At 41.3% G+C, this 15,269-nt stretch overlaps 1 protein-coding gene across 2 annotated transcripts in view; it reads right to left on the minus strand.

The window, feature by feature from the left end:
- inpp5jb (inositol polyphosphate-5-phosphatase Jb) overlaps window positions 1-14,342 on the minus strand; it is a 28,951-nt gene extending 14,609 nt beyond the window's left edge. The window contains exons 1-5 of one of the 2 annotated variants that reach the window (XM_060883994.1): window positions 14,093-14,342; window positions 13,795-13,946; window positions 4,453-4,925; window positions 3,204-3,311; window positions 2,694-2,802 (exon numbers count right to left, since the gene is read on the minus strand). In XM_060883994.1, coding sequence (XP_060739977.1) covers window positions 2,694-2,802; window positions 3,204-3,311; window positions 4,453-4,919 — 684 coding nt within the window. In that variant the 5' untranslated portion in view covers window positions 4,920-4,925; window positions 13,795-13,946; window positions 14,093-14,342. Of the gene's footprint in view, window positions 1-2,693; window positions 2,803-3,203; window positions 3,312-4,452; window positions 4,926-9,664; window positions 10,049-13,794; window positions 13,947-14,092 lie in introns of those variants that run through there. The other variant, XM_060883995.1, reaches the window with a different exon arrangement.
- Window positions 14,343-15,269: the final 927 nt, after the last annotated feature.

Genomic DNA, 15,269 nt, shown 5'->3' on the forward strand with positions numbered 1-15,269 from the left:
CATTCTTCTTCCCTCCTGTCTCTTCTCGACTCATTCACACTCACACTCAACAGCTACATCCCCACACACAAAGGAGGCAATGTGCTGGACCTGTTTTTCACCCGTCCTTCTCCAGCTACAGACGTGACTGCTACCCCACTACACGTCTCTGATCATCACCTGGTATCCTTCACCATCACTCTCCCTACCCTACCTAAAACTACCTCTCACCCCCTCGCTCTTACCCGCCGCAACCTTTACTCTGTCTCCCCTTCTTCTGTAGCTTCTGGCACTCTTTCTTCCCTTCCTGATCCTGAGTCTTTTTCCTCACTACCCTTGGACTCGGCCACAGATACTTTCCTCTCATCTCTTTCCTCAACTATGGACTTCCTCTGCCCTATGTTCACTAAACCCAAGAAAACTTCTTGTTCTGCTCCTTGGCTTTCAGATGTGCTGCGCAACAATCGAAGAGAGCTAAGATCATCAGAGAGAAAGTGGAAGAAATCACAACTTGATGCAGATCTTGATTCTTACCGAACACTCATGGCCAAGTTCTCCTCAGATGTGACTTCTGCCAAGACTTCCTTCTACAAGGAAAAGCTTGAAGCTTCCTCACATGACCCTCGGAAATTCCACATCATCTCTTCTCTGCTCAACCCCCCGGCTCCACCTTCTTCATCCTCCCTGACTGCAGAAGACTTTGCTTCTTTCTATCAGGAGAAGATTGAGGAAATCTGCCGGACCTTCACTTCAGCCCCGACTGCACTTACATCTCAGAGTATGGATTCCCCTACACCTTTGTTGTCGCATTTCTCAACTGTAACAGCAGAAGAGATTCTAAAACTCATCCAGTCTTGCAATCCTACCACCTGCCCATTGGATCCACTCCCTTCCACTATGCTCCAGACCATCTCGCAAGACCTTCTGCCCTTCATTACCACTATCGCCAATAGATCCATAGCATCTGGTCAGGTACCAACTACTTTCAAGAGAGCAAGGGTTATTCCCATCCTGAAGAAACCTGCTCTGGATCCATCAGACATCAGTAACTACAGACCGGTATCACTTCTCTCATTTCTTTCAAAAATTCTTGAACGCATTGTCTTTAATCAACTGTCTGTCTATCTCTCACAGAACAACCTCCAAGAACCCAACCAGTCTGGCTTTAAAGCAGCTCATTCCACAGAGACAGCCCTTTTAGATGTCTCTGAGAAACTACATGCTGCTAGATCAGCCAAACTCTCATCCGTCCTTATCCTCCTTGACCTTTCAGCAGCGTTTGATACGGTCAACCATAAGACTCTCTTAGCCACCCTCAGGAGTCTTGGGATTTGCGGATCAGCTTGGGATTGGTTCGCTTCCTACCTGGAAGGACGCTCATATCAGGTAACATGGAGGGGAGAGACATCTGCTCCATGCAGACTCTCCACTGGCGTCCCACAAGGCTCAGTACTTGGTCCTCTTCTTTTCTCCCTGTATACTCACTCTCTTGGTGAAGTTATTTCCTCACATGGGTTCTCTTACCACTGCTATGCTGATGATACACAACTTATCTTCTCTTTCCCACCCGCAGATGCCACAGCTTCTGACCGGATCTCTGCATGTCTGGCAGAAATTTCATCATGGATGACTGCTCATCAGTTAAAGCTTAATCCTAGCAAAACTGAGCTGCTCTTCATCCCAGGTGATTCATTCTCAGGTCATGATCTTGCTATATCCTTGCACAACGATCTGATCTCCCCTTCAGCCACAGCTCGCAACCTTGGGGTAACCATGGACAATCAACTGTCCTTTTCCTCTCATGTTGCTAATGTGACTCGCTCATGTCGGTTTCTTCTCTACAACATTAGAAGGATTCGGCCATTTCTGTCCACACAGGCTGCTCAGGTACTTGTTCAGTCTCTTGTCATTTCTAGAATGGATTACTGCAATGCGCTGCTGGCAGGTCTACCTATGAACGCAATCCGTCCTCTGCAAATGATCCAAAATGCAGCTTCCCGGCTTGTTTTCAACCTGCCAAAGTTCTCGCATACCGCCCCGCTGCTGCGATCCCTCCACTGGCTTCCGGTAGCTGCACGCATCAGATTCAAAACACTGATGCTGGCCTACAAAGCCAAAAATGGACCAGCTCCCTCTTACCTCAAAGCCCTCATCACTCCTCGCACTGCACCCCGCACCCTCCGATCTACCAGCACTGCTCGACTGGTTCCACCATCTCTCAGGGTAAGAGGCAAGTATACTACAAGACTCTTCTCTGTACTGGCACCAAGGTGGTGGAATGAACTTCCCCTAGAGGTCCGGACAGCTGAGTCACTGGATATTTTCAAGCGGCGGTTGAAGACCTACTTATTCAGGAAACACTTCAACTAGCACTTCTTTCCTTATCTTTCGCATTTAAAAAAAAACAAAACAAAAAACACACCTTTGACACTTTTTCATTGTAACTTTGAACAAATGTTTTAAACTCATGGTATCTTAAGTATGTAACTTAGTGAGCCAGCATTAATGTATTCAATGTTAGAGATTTAAGCTCTTATGTACGTCGCTCTGGATAAGGGCGTCTGCCAAATGCTGTAAATGTAAATGTAAATGTAAAACTAAAGACTGGGATTAATACTGAAATGTGTCAAATAGCATTAAGAAAACATGTCTAAAAGTGCGCAGCTGTGTGTGTGTGTGTGTGTGTGTGTGCACGTGTTCTTGTTGTTCCTGACCAACACATATCCAAAGCGGCTGAGAGTGTCCATGCAGACTTCACTCCACTGGTCGGTGAAAAGGACGTCCTTCAGCCGTTTATTGATCATAGAGTTCACTTCCTGTAATCTGGTATTAAGGAACAGATGGAGTGATGAACAAGAGATTTACTGAAAGTAAATTAACAGACTGTTTTGTAACTAATTTTATAACTGTTTATGTAATGATCTGTAATAATTGTGTAGGTCATAATGTTACATTCAGAGTGATTATCCTGAGCTAAGCTTGTTCATGTAGCTGGATTATCTAATCAAAACATATCTTCTTGTGCCAAGTACATCTCAAATATTAACCAACTGCAAGTGTAAAGTCTTGTGTAACAACAAGCTATGTTACGCAAGCCAATGAACCATTCATAAACTCTGGCAGACTAGCAACAACTTTATTTGCATTATGTTTTGCATTATTTGCTTTATCATGTTGATGCCCAAGATTAAAAAATTCAAAATAGCCAGCAGGGCAGCTCTTACCCTATGATATACATGTCTGTATTTCCATCGCCTACGTTCAGCCCCAACAAGGAAGTGATGTCATCTGGGGGCATGGCTGAGCCCACATTCCATGTGATTATGTGCACTCTGGGAGCAAAGTGAGAGATCAGAGACAATAAAGTACATCTACATAATAGATCTTTGGTGGTGTGTGTGTGTTTTCTAGGTTTCCTCTATTTCTAAATTCGAGCACTAAATGCCTTCAGTTATGTTCTGTAGGTGATCAAGTTTCCCTCTTGATAGTCTATAATTTTGTTGCATTATTTCCCTCTGCATGTTCTCGGTACATTAACCATTATCATTAAGCAGCTAAAGTCCTCTCGTTCTTTAATACTCATGTGGAGAGCAGAAGAGAAAGGAAGGAGTGAGACGTGTGCACAAGGAAGAAAGGAATGGAGATATAGAAGAGATGGTAAGCGAAATCAAAGATCCATGAATATCTCTTATTGTCTGCAGGGCTCCTCTGAGGCTTAGGTTGATTTGTACCGCTAATAGCAGGAAGCTGTGACTTAATGGATGTTGAAAAATGAGAAACACTAATATTATATTCAATATGTGTGCGCTCGTTAAATATCACTTTAAACATGAATATATGCTTTAAAAAATAGCAATCTGAGACAGCTCATTTATCTGAGATATTATTAGGCTGAGATATGATTAATCTGAGATCACATTAAACTCAGATCACATTAATCTGCAGTCACATCAATCGGATGTCACATTAAACTGAGATTGCATTGATCTGAGATTCCATCAATCTGAGATCAAATAAATCTGAGATCACATTAATGAGATTGCATTAATCTGAGATCACATCAATCTGAGACCGCACATTAATCTGAGATCAATTTAAACTGAGATCATAATAATATGAGATCACATAAATCTGAGATCACATCAATCTGAGATTGCATTCATTTGCGGTCACATCAGTCTGTTGTCACATTAATTTGAGATTGCATTAGTCTGAAATTGCATTAATCTGAGATTACATTAATCTTAGCTCACATTATTCTGAGATTGCATTAATCACTCCCTCACTTTCAGTATGCACTTTATCCTAGTCAGGGTTGCACTGGGATGTGAGGTGGGCATAAACACAATATATTCCATGGCACCATGTACACACTCATTCACACATTTGGGGACAATCCACCTGCTGGCATGGTTGAGGAAAACATGACAGTATGAATATGCTGATTAAAGCAGTGATGTGACTTGCGATTACCTGAAATCATCATCCGTGTGAGGCTTTGTATCAGATGTCCCGGCTACAGAGAGTGCCCGCTGAGGGTGAACAGAGGGATCTGTCAGTGGTGGTTTGTAGGACGGTGCCTGAGGAAGCGAGGCTGCTCTCATTGACATGTGGCTCCTCGCTGCAGCAGCGTGTCCGGCCAAAGCAGGGGGTCTGTCATCATAAAGCTGTTGCACTGGACCTGATGGTTGGCTGGCCTTGTTGGGAACAAAAGAGTCGGCTTTCTCCTGGGTCAATTCTGGGAGATCAGGCTGTGATATCTCAGTGGATCCTTCTACCCGGGGGGATCTCTGGGGCCTCCTTGGCCTAGTTGGAGGTACAAGTGGTGTGCTCTGTGCAGAGGAACAGCTCTCTGAATCTAGATGAAGAGTGGAGTCCACTGTAGATGTTTTCAGTTCTTGTGTAGATGATGGGACATCAGGATTCTTCTGGTGCTCCATTCTTTCCTGTAACAAAGTAATACACAGAGGCAATTCTGCTCAGTAATTGCACAGAAGATTGATAAAGTGTTTTAAACCCTACACATCTGAACTTGACAATATGGCAGAACTGCTTATGTCTGAAGTGGTTTGAAGTGAATCTTCACCACAACACATCTGTTTGAATTCTGAATTGCACAAGCAAGAGCACTGCACTAAATATCAGCATATTAAACATTGTAGTGTCTGACATTATATTATGTTAAAATAAAGCCACCAAACAGGACGTGGGGCAGTTTCCTCCAGGATCAATAAAGTATGTATGTATGTATGTATGTACACACGTGGACAAAATTGTTGGTACCCTTCGGTCAATGAAAGAAAAACTCACAATGGTCACAGAAAAAACTTTAATCTGACAAAAGTAATAATAAATAAAAATTCTATGAATGTTAACCAATGAAAGTCAGACATTGCTTTTCAACCATGCTTCAATGGAATTATTTAAAAAAATAAACTCATGGAACAGGCCTAGACAAAAATTATGGTACCCCTAGAAAAGACTGAAAATAATGTGACCAAAGGGACATGTTAATTCAAGGTGTGTCCACTAATTAGCATCACAGGTGGCTACAATCTTGTAATCAGTCAGTGGGCCTATATATACTGTAGGGCTCCAGGTAGTCACTGTGTTGTCTGGTGACATGGTGTGTACCACACCCAACATGGACCAGAGGAAGTGAAGGAAAGAGTTGTCTCAGGAGATTAGAAAGAAAATTATAGACAAGCATGATAAAGGTAAAGGCTATAAGACCATCTCCAAGCAGCTAGATGTTCCTGTGACTACAGTTGCACATATTATTCAGAAATTTAAGATCCGTGGGACTGTAGCCAACCTCCCTGGACGTGGCCACAGGAGGAAAATTGATGACAAATCGAAGAGACGGATAATCCGAATGGTAACAAAAGAGCCCAGAAAGACTTCTAAAGAGGTCCAAGGTGAACTTTACGCTCAAGGAACATCAGTGTCAGATCGCACCATCCGTCGTTGTTTGAGCCAAAGTGGACTACATGGGAGAGGACCAAGGAGGACACAAATCATAAAAAAGCTAGACTGGAATATGTCACACTACATGTTGACAAGCCGCAAAGCTTCTGGGAGAATGTCCTATGGACAGATGAGACAAAAATGGAATTTTTTGCCAAGGCACATCAGCTCTATGTTCACAGACGGAAAAATGAAGCATATCAAGAAAAGAACACTGTCCCTACTGTGAAACATGGAGGAGGCTCTGTTATGTTCTGGGGCTGCTTTGCTGCATCTGGCACAGGGTGTCTTGAATCTGTGCAGGGTACAAGGAAATCTGAAGATTATCAAGGTATTCTAGAGAGAAATGTGCTGGCCAGTGTCAGAAAGCTTGGTCTCAGTTGCAGGTCATGGGTCTTGCAACAGGACAATGACCCAAAACACAGCTATAAACACCCAAGAATGGCTAAGATGAAAACATTGGACTATTCTAAAGTGGCCTTCTATGAGCCCTGACCTCAATCCTATTGAGCATCTTTGGAAGGAGCTGAAACATGCTGTCTGGAAAAGACACCCTTCAAACCGGAAACAACTGGAACAGTTTGCTTATGAGGAGTTGGTCAGAATACCTGCTGAGAGGTGCAGAAGTCTCACTGACAGTTACAGGAATCGTCTGATTGCAGTGAGGTTGTGCAACAAAATATTAAGTGAGGGGTACCATAATTTTTGTCTAGGTCTGTTCCATGAGTTTATTTAAATAATTCCATTGAAGCATGGTTGAAAAGCAATGTCTGACTTTCATTGGTTAACATTCATAGAATTTTTATTTATTATTACTTTTGTCAGATTAAAGTTTTTTCTGTGACCATTGTGAGTTTTTCTTTCATTGACCGAAGGGTACCAACAATTTTGTCCACGTGTCTATCTATCCATGCAACGACTTTGCATTTTGTAGATATCTTTAAGATCATTACCTGCAGCTATCCAACAAATTTTTCTACCAGTGCCACCTACTGGTTAAGATAACATGCTACGCCTCCAACAATGTCTGTCCAATCTTCCCCAGTATTGGCTCAGATCATTTTTTTTCTAAATATCATAACAGACAACACTGCAGTCTGCAGCAGTATTGCCACCTTGTTCCCTATTCATTCATCTAGACCTTTCCTCTAACAGTCGCAGAATTCCATCAGTGTCTGTGTTCCAATCACACACATGGTGAGTGAAACTTCAAATCATTTGTAAATCCTTTTGCCTAAAGTTATGTCTCTGCTTTCCTGTGCTCACTGAGTTTGGGTGCTCTTATTTCTCTGTCAACAAAAATAGTTTGCAAAGAAACCACTGCTTGACACAACTTGATCTGTTGCCATGACAACTTGTTTGTAACAAACTATAGCTAGATTTGCAATGTAAGGTATTGAAGCTTAGAACAACGCCTGTACAATCAAATTACTGGATAGGAACTAAGTGGTGTATAATTGACTGTATAGAAATCGAATCACATCCCCTGTGGCTGAAGGAGACTTAGAGATCTCATAGGTTTATTAGAGTTCGTTACTGCTTAGTCGAGCTTCATGACAGTCTGTGCACCTACATGTAAACTGAACACTTGTGCCTTAAAAGTCAAAGTCAAAACGGGATACAAATACATGTATATACACTCACTGACTACTTTATTAGGAACACCTGTTTTGTTGTTTTGGTTGTCTAATTATTATTAAAATATGTCATCGTTCTAGTTGCAAATCAAGTCCTACAATTTTTTCTAATGTTTACTGTTCAATATCATCCTTCATTGAACAATAAAACGTTCTGAATCAACACTCACACAATCAGCATGGTCAGCATTTGAATTTGACATAAATAATAAATTGTTTTAAACTCGACAGTAAGAACATACAAAGCATACTGCATATGAATATATCATATTTAACTTTATTTTGGATGAATTCTGAAACTCTGATGGTATTCTTTGGCTAAATTATGTTACGTTTCCATGGAAACTAGATTGTGTGGCTTTGCCCAGTATTAGGGTGGGGAAAAAAATCATATTAAGTTGACAGATCAACAAAAATTAATATTCAAACATTTCTATTAAACATTCATGTGATGAAGTTTAAATGGAAAGAATATAACTTTGAAATATATCTCATCTCTAGATGGAGAAAAAACTTCCGCTCGATCTTGGACCAGGTTTAAGAGAAACACTTCTACTAAGCAAAATAATAAAATTACCAAAAGAGTGTGTATATCAAGAGTCAGCTGTTTTAATGGCTTTCTAGTGCACCGGTATGTTTGTTCCCTAAAAAATCCCACAGTGCACCTCAAAAAACAGGGGGTATTGATGCTTATGTTCCCTTGCAGGAAATGACATCATATTTTCTGGACCAACTCAGCTCAAAAATGATAGACGAACCGAACTCTCAGGCAACTTCAGTTAAAATATAGGTAGCTTGTTATCGTTGTTGTGACACATGATTACGTTTTTTACTTTCTTGGTGTGTCTTCTGTGGACATGTGGTCAGGTCCCGGACTCGTGTACATGACATTCATGACTTAAGGGAATCAGGGACACGACTGACATGAAACTGAAGTTTCTAGTAGGCTGTATCTTCTATGAACCCATATATTTGAGTCACATGGTCATATGATCATGGTCACTGATGTCTGCACTTCATCAGTAATATGGCTAGCAGCAATATTCAAATTTCTTTTCCCTCAATTTTCTCTCAAAGCAAGATGACATCTGCATAGACAATGATGGACATGTGCATCCGGGCTAACATTGGTAACGAGACCGGCAATAAACAAACAAAATCAAACATTTTTGGCTGCAACAATGACAAACAGTTGTAACTACCAAACTAATATAAGGATGAAAACCGATATCACCACCATATCACACTGTAGTGAATTCTAATGGTGAGTATCATTATATCCCTAAAAGGTAAATAAACTGCACAGCATTTTCCAAAACATCACAATATTTCTGTTCCATAAAGAAAAATCATTGAGAACAAACTAAAAAGGAATCAGTCATCTGTGGCTAAGGCTGTGAAGAAAGGTGCTGAGTTTAAAAAATAAAAACAGGAAATAATAACTAACTGTGGATCAGTATAACTTCAGACTGATAGTGTTTTATAAAATATCTTTTTAATGTAATTATTGGATCTATAATTAAGTACTGTTGTGATGTTTCTCTTCTCTTCATTGACTTTATCCCTGAAGGACTATAGAGAAGTGTGTTATCTGATGGAGCATTACATGAAAATGACCACGAGAATATAGATATTTTCATTTTCCGCATTCAGTAACATTAAGACAAATACAATGACACTGCTCACAATCTCTCTAAAGCCCCAGAAAAAACAAAACCCAGCAGTTATTTTAATAGTGCTTGCAATGAAAAAAAACTTTTCCGCAACATTCAATTACTCCAGGATTCTGACTGGCACAGAGCTGCTGTCAGACCAAATAATGGTGGAAGTAAATGACCCTTGACAATACCTGACAGCAAGCCCACACAGGGCTAAATTAAGCTTATGGTTATTTATGGTACTACACATGCCGGATGCTAATGACTTATAGCTGCTTTATGACACAACACAACAATGAGCAGATGAATATTAAAACAGCACACACAATTACACAAGCAGAAACAAACATAAGAGACCTCACATTAAGAAACAATTTACAGTCCAGATTCTAGCTCTGGAGTAAGTGAGATAAGATGTCATACCTCCAGCTATTCCTTCCCCCACACCACACTATCAGCACTCGCTCGACTGTGCTAAACGCCAGCATGTAAACATCAGCAATGTGGGCTTATTTATACGCAGACGCCATGTCTTTCCATACCAGCCTGAGCTTCTCTGATTACTGTTTGTATGTATGCTTTAACCTAGATTCTGCTAATAGTTGCTGTGTTCAGGCCAACGCCTGATTGACCTTGTCTTTATGGCTGACTGCAAATAAATACTCTGTAACCTTCACACTGTTATTCCACACTGAAGATGTCAAGACAATCATTAACGTTACAGATCTACCTGAAAATTCAGAACACGTCCTATACTGACACATGCACATGCTCCAACCCTGAGACACCACAGAGTCCCTGAACTCAGCACCAGGTCATGTTCCCCAATTCAAAGTCCAACAGAAAAGAAAACTGGAAACTGAGATTTTCTTCAATTAAATCTATTTACACTGTTCCTTGTTTATGAATCTTTTCCTAAAGTTTTGTGTAAATTTTTACATGAGCCAAACCGAACCGCAATTATACACTGGATTTGGTTTGGGCTTTTGTGTGTGTGTGTGTGTGTCTATGTGCTGATCGCAACTCATTTGCATTTACCGACACTCAAAATACTCCATATAAGGTCAAGTGTACAGGCAACTGATAGCCTGAAATGAACAATCGGAGTAAAGGCTGAAAGATAAAAGATACAATTATTCTTATTCATTTACGGAACACTGGTATTTTTGTCATAATTAAATAAGCCTGTTTACTTAATTTATGGATTTGTGTTGGCTTGCTTATTTAATTATTTATATTTGTTAGTTAAATCCAATAATATAACTCCACTGGTTTTCACAAAAAATTCTTCATGGTGCTCCTAGAATGTTAACTCCTCCTATTGATCTAACATGATGCTCTGGATGTGGACGTCTGCTAAACGCTGTCGATATAATACTCAAAATAGAAACCATGCAAGTTCTATGATTTGAAGTCATTTATTTTTTTTAAGTAATAAATAAACAATAAATAAAAAAATAAACAGTAATAGACATAAAAGTGATTCTAATAATAATAAAAGTAATACTCAGAGATTTGTACATAAGAGCTGCTGCTGAAATGATGAACACCTTCCTGGATTCATCCCAGGAGCCTCATTCACCATAAGCTCATTCTGAACATCCTTCAACACAAGGTACTGCATACAGCTGAGTAATGATTTCTAACCTTACTGTCTGGTGACACCCAGATGAGGACTGAGTTCCCTTTTGAGTCTGGTTCATCTCAGGGCTCATCTGTTACTCATGTCATTTCAGAGATGATTTCATCTGACTCGCTCTTTAGGGATCTAAAGCTACATCCATTTCTTCCAAGTATCTATTATTAAAAGATAAAATTCATCTTACCAGTCAATCATAGCGACATTTTATCTTATATATTGTATATCTGGATTCACTAAAGCTAACCCCATTTTTAAACCCAGGAGTCAGCCAAGCTCCAACATCTTATTATCCATGCACTAATGGCAAAGTGGACTGAATAACCAGGTTTTTGCGGTTTCTTAGCGACAGCAGGTGCAGACAATGGACCGGTCAGGGGCTATGTGTGCACAAAGTATCCTCCATTGCTCATCCACTGACACTTCTTCATTGTGTCCTCTGCCTTTGGTTATTTTTTGTTCAAAAAACACCCAATTCACCAAACATCTCAGCATACGGGCCCTTCCAGCTCCGTTAGCCTTTACTATGTGGATCTAAGAGGCTCTGTTTTGTTTATTGGAGGATCAGGGTTCAAGCCCCAGCACTGCTAAGCTGCCACTGTTGGGCCCTTGAGCAAGGCCCTTAACCCTCTCTGTATCATGGCTGACCCTGTGCTCTGACCCCTTGTGCTCTGAGTTGGAATATGCGAAGATAGCTTTTTGTCTCACAAGACATCAAATACGCTGCTTATACATCATCTGCATTCTCTTAGAGGAGCTCATTAACTGCTGGAGTCTGTATACATGATCTCACAGATGGTCGTGATGTCTAGTCTAGTCTGTAATCAACAAGGGGACAGAAATACCATCCTGCTTACCCAGAGGAGTAAAGCAGTGCTTATTATGTGCTCCCAGACTCTCGGCCATGGATGTCATTGGTGTCGTCAGGAATCTGATAACTGTTCTTGATTGTTTTGACACAGTAACGCTTCATTAAAGCTTTGCAAAATACAGACCCCTACACACAAAAATACACCCTGAAAACCCATTCTGCCTGAAAATCCCCAGTGCGAAACACAACACTGTTTAGAGCTTTCCCCTTTTACAAATACAATATTACAATGTAATTTAAAATCTGTCAGCTATGTTTTAAAGGTTCACTGATCAGGTGATGTGCTGTACAGTGTCTCTCGGAGAGGTCCTTGAACTAGCTGCCTGTGACATTATGCTGTTTTTCGAATGAGGGTCAGTGTCAGGAACACAGCTGCTCGCATCTCTTAAGTGTGCATCTTTCTAAACAACCCTAAATGACACAAATGTGCAGATAAAAAATACATTCTGATTAAAAATCTTCATTCTGACTATAATGAAATCACAGTATGACATTCCTTGGCTTAAGCGTGCATCTCACCATTGGTATCTTTTCCGAGAGTCAGTAGGATTCAAGAAAAATGAGATGAGATGCTAAAAAAGAGACAAGATGAACCATATAACATGGCTTAAATCTCATCAACTGTTCCACACTAAGCTGCAAGACTAATGAAAATTGCTCCTGCTGATTATGTCCTGAGCTGTATTTGCTTATTTGGTTGAATCACAGAGATGCTGAGATTGCAAGGCAGGAAAATTAGACATGCTTAATGAGATCAGCACAGTTAAATCAGAGGTGTGTCTTGGGTTATATTTAAACCCTCCAGTCTTCATGCTCGACACACTACACACAATGCACACACACACGCACACACACACACACACACACACACATACACACACACCAGCATAATGACCTTCAGGAGTTTTCCATGTCCTTTACAGTATATTTAGAGCAGGACTCAAAGGCACAGATTAATTCTTTTGTTGCCTGAACACATGAGCAGCCTTTTCCTTGACTAAAGAAAAGCACAATAAATTCTAGGAAATTAATCACTACATTTTTATTGGTCATGTGTGCAGTGACTGGATTATAGACATGGATGTCTAAGGCCAGAGACAGCATACCACTGTGCTCTTATTCAAGGTGATGGGATAGAATACTGTGAGAGGGAAAAAAAGAATTATTTTCAGAATTATTGTTAGGTTCATTCATTCATTCATCTTCTACCGCTTATCCGAACTACCTCAGGTCAAGGGGAGCCTGTGCCTATCTCAGGCGTCATCGGGCATCAAGGCAGGATACACCCTGGACAGAGTGCCAACCCATCGCAGGGCACACACACACTCTCATTCACTCACGCAGTCACACACTATGGACAATTTCCCAGAGATGCCAATCAACCTTCCATGCATGTCTTTGGACCGGGGGAGGAAACCGGAGTACCCGGAGGAAACCCCCGAGGCACAGGGAGAACATGCAAACACCACACACAAGGTGGAGGCGGGAATCGAACCCCGACCCTGAAGGTGTGAGGCGAACGTGCTAACCACTAAGCCACCGTGCCCCCCTATTGTTAGGTTATACATTAATAATGAAGCATTATTCCTATGTACGGTAATATATCATGTTCTTGGGATACATTCTGAACCACTTATCAGGGTCACTGGAGTCTATCCCAGAAGACACTGTGGACAATTTAGAGATGCCAATCAGCATACAACGTGTGTGTTGGGCTGGGAAAGGAAACCAGAGAACCTGGAGGAAACACCTAAAGCACAGGAAGAAAATGAAAACCACACACACCACACACACAGAGGGCAGATGCAGGAACTGAAACCGTGATACACCGAGAACCGTGATACTCAGTTCCCGAGTTCTTGAGAGGTTTTCTAGCTCAGTGTCAGTGCTTCCAGTGTCAGTGTCAGTTGTCCTGTGAGCCTAAAACATCTGATGTAAAGATACAGTGCTGTGCAGCTTCACTGTAGTTATACAGGATACACAGACATAACCAGCACTTTGAGCATTAAAAGTGAGTGCTGTGATCAAGCCTTGTTTTCTTACCGGGAGGATGACAGCTAATAGTCCACAGTGTAAAAAATTTCTCCTTGTAGACTAGTTTGGAAGAAAATAGATAATTCCTACTGATGTAACCTTTAACTGCTTAATATCACCGGATCCAGTTGTAATTGCAAAATGATCGTCCTCGAAAAGGGCTGAAAAGGAAACGATGATGAAATTAAAGAAACATTTCTATCAACCTGCCACTTCCTTTTTTTGACACATTAACGCCGATAACAAAGATGTCAAAAAATCCTAAAAGAAAAGACGACTGAACTCCAATGCAGGCATGAGAACGTACAGGGTTTACACGCCGACACGGAGGACAGGGTTTACACGCCCACATTAAGGTGCATTTAAATCGCACCGCTTTCTCACTGCTGCGTTTCGCTCCGGTTCTGCCTCCTGTTTCCGACACTATGGCACAAAACACACGCGCGTCAACACGCAAATATACACGGCTACGCGTTTAAATACCGAAGACTTCCCATGCTATAAACACCGAGCCTCGGCTTTCCGTCAGAGACGTTATCAGCGTTCACGTCACTTTCAGCGTCTGGTCACGTGACCGCTCCAAACACCGCGCATTCCAAAGGATGTGGCATGGAAAGCAGCTCCTTTGTATATTCACCCAAATCCATCTGCACTATTGCCAGCATTGCGTTAGGATGGAATCAGAAATGAAAGTAAAAATACAATACACTGATCTGATCCTACACTGTTTATTAGAGGAGATCAGACCAGATGAGAAGAGATAAGATTATATAAACTCACCTATTACACAGCTGATCATGTGGCAATGTGTAAAACCATTCAGGTGTAAGATTAATGTTCATGTCAGACAACAGAGTGGAGGAGGAGAATCAGGGGAAATTATTCATCAATCCATCCATCTTTTACGCTCATCCTACACAGGGTCATGGGAAACCTAAAGTCTATCCCTTAAGACTTGAGGCCCAAGGAAGGAGACAACATGGGTAGGGTGCCAATCCATCACAGGGCACAATCTCACACTACAGACAGTTTAGAGATGCCAGTCAACATATCCCAACTGAGGAGGTTGGGGTCAAAGTGCAGGGGCAGCTATGATACAGCGCTCCTGGAGCAGGGAGGGTTGAGCCTTGCTCAAGGGCCCAACAGTGGCAGCTTGGCAGTGCTGGGGCTTGAACCCCCGATCCTCCAATCAAGAACCCAGAGAATTAACCACTTGGGCAACCACTGCCCTAGTAAGGTGTTATTAGCCTGTAAGACATAGTAAGGTGTTATTAGCCTGTTAGTAAACACAATATACCCAGAAAAGTAACAGGAGAAAACAGTCATCTCACTTCTGAGATAATTTAATTGCACTTCTGCTAATTTTCACACATTTCTACACATATGTTTTTATTACTACATTAATGTGATGCAGATGCTCAGCCGAGGTGTGTTGGGAAGCAGGCTGGTCATGTAAGACACTGGTTTGTTGTTGTTACGTAAGC

This window comes from Tachysurus vachellii, chromosome 12 (genome assembly GCF_030014155.1).
Source record: "Tachysurus vachellii isolate PV-2020 chromosome 12, HZAU_Pvac_v1, whole genome shotgun sequence".
Taxonomy (NCBI): domain Eukaryota; kingdom Metazoa; phylum Chordata; class Actinopteri; order Siluriformes; family Bagridae; genus Tachysurus; species Tachysurus vachellii.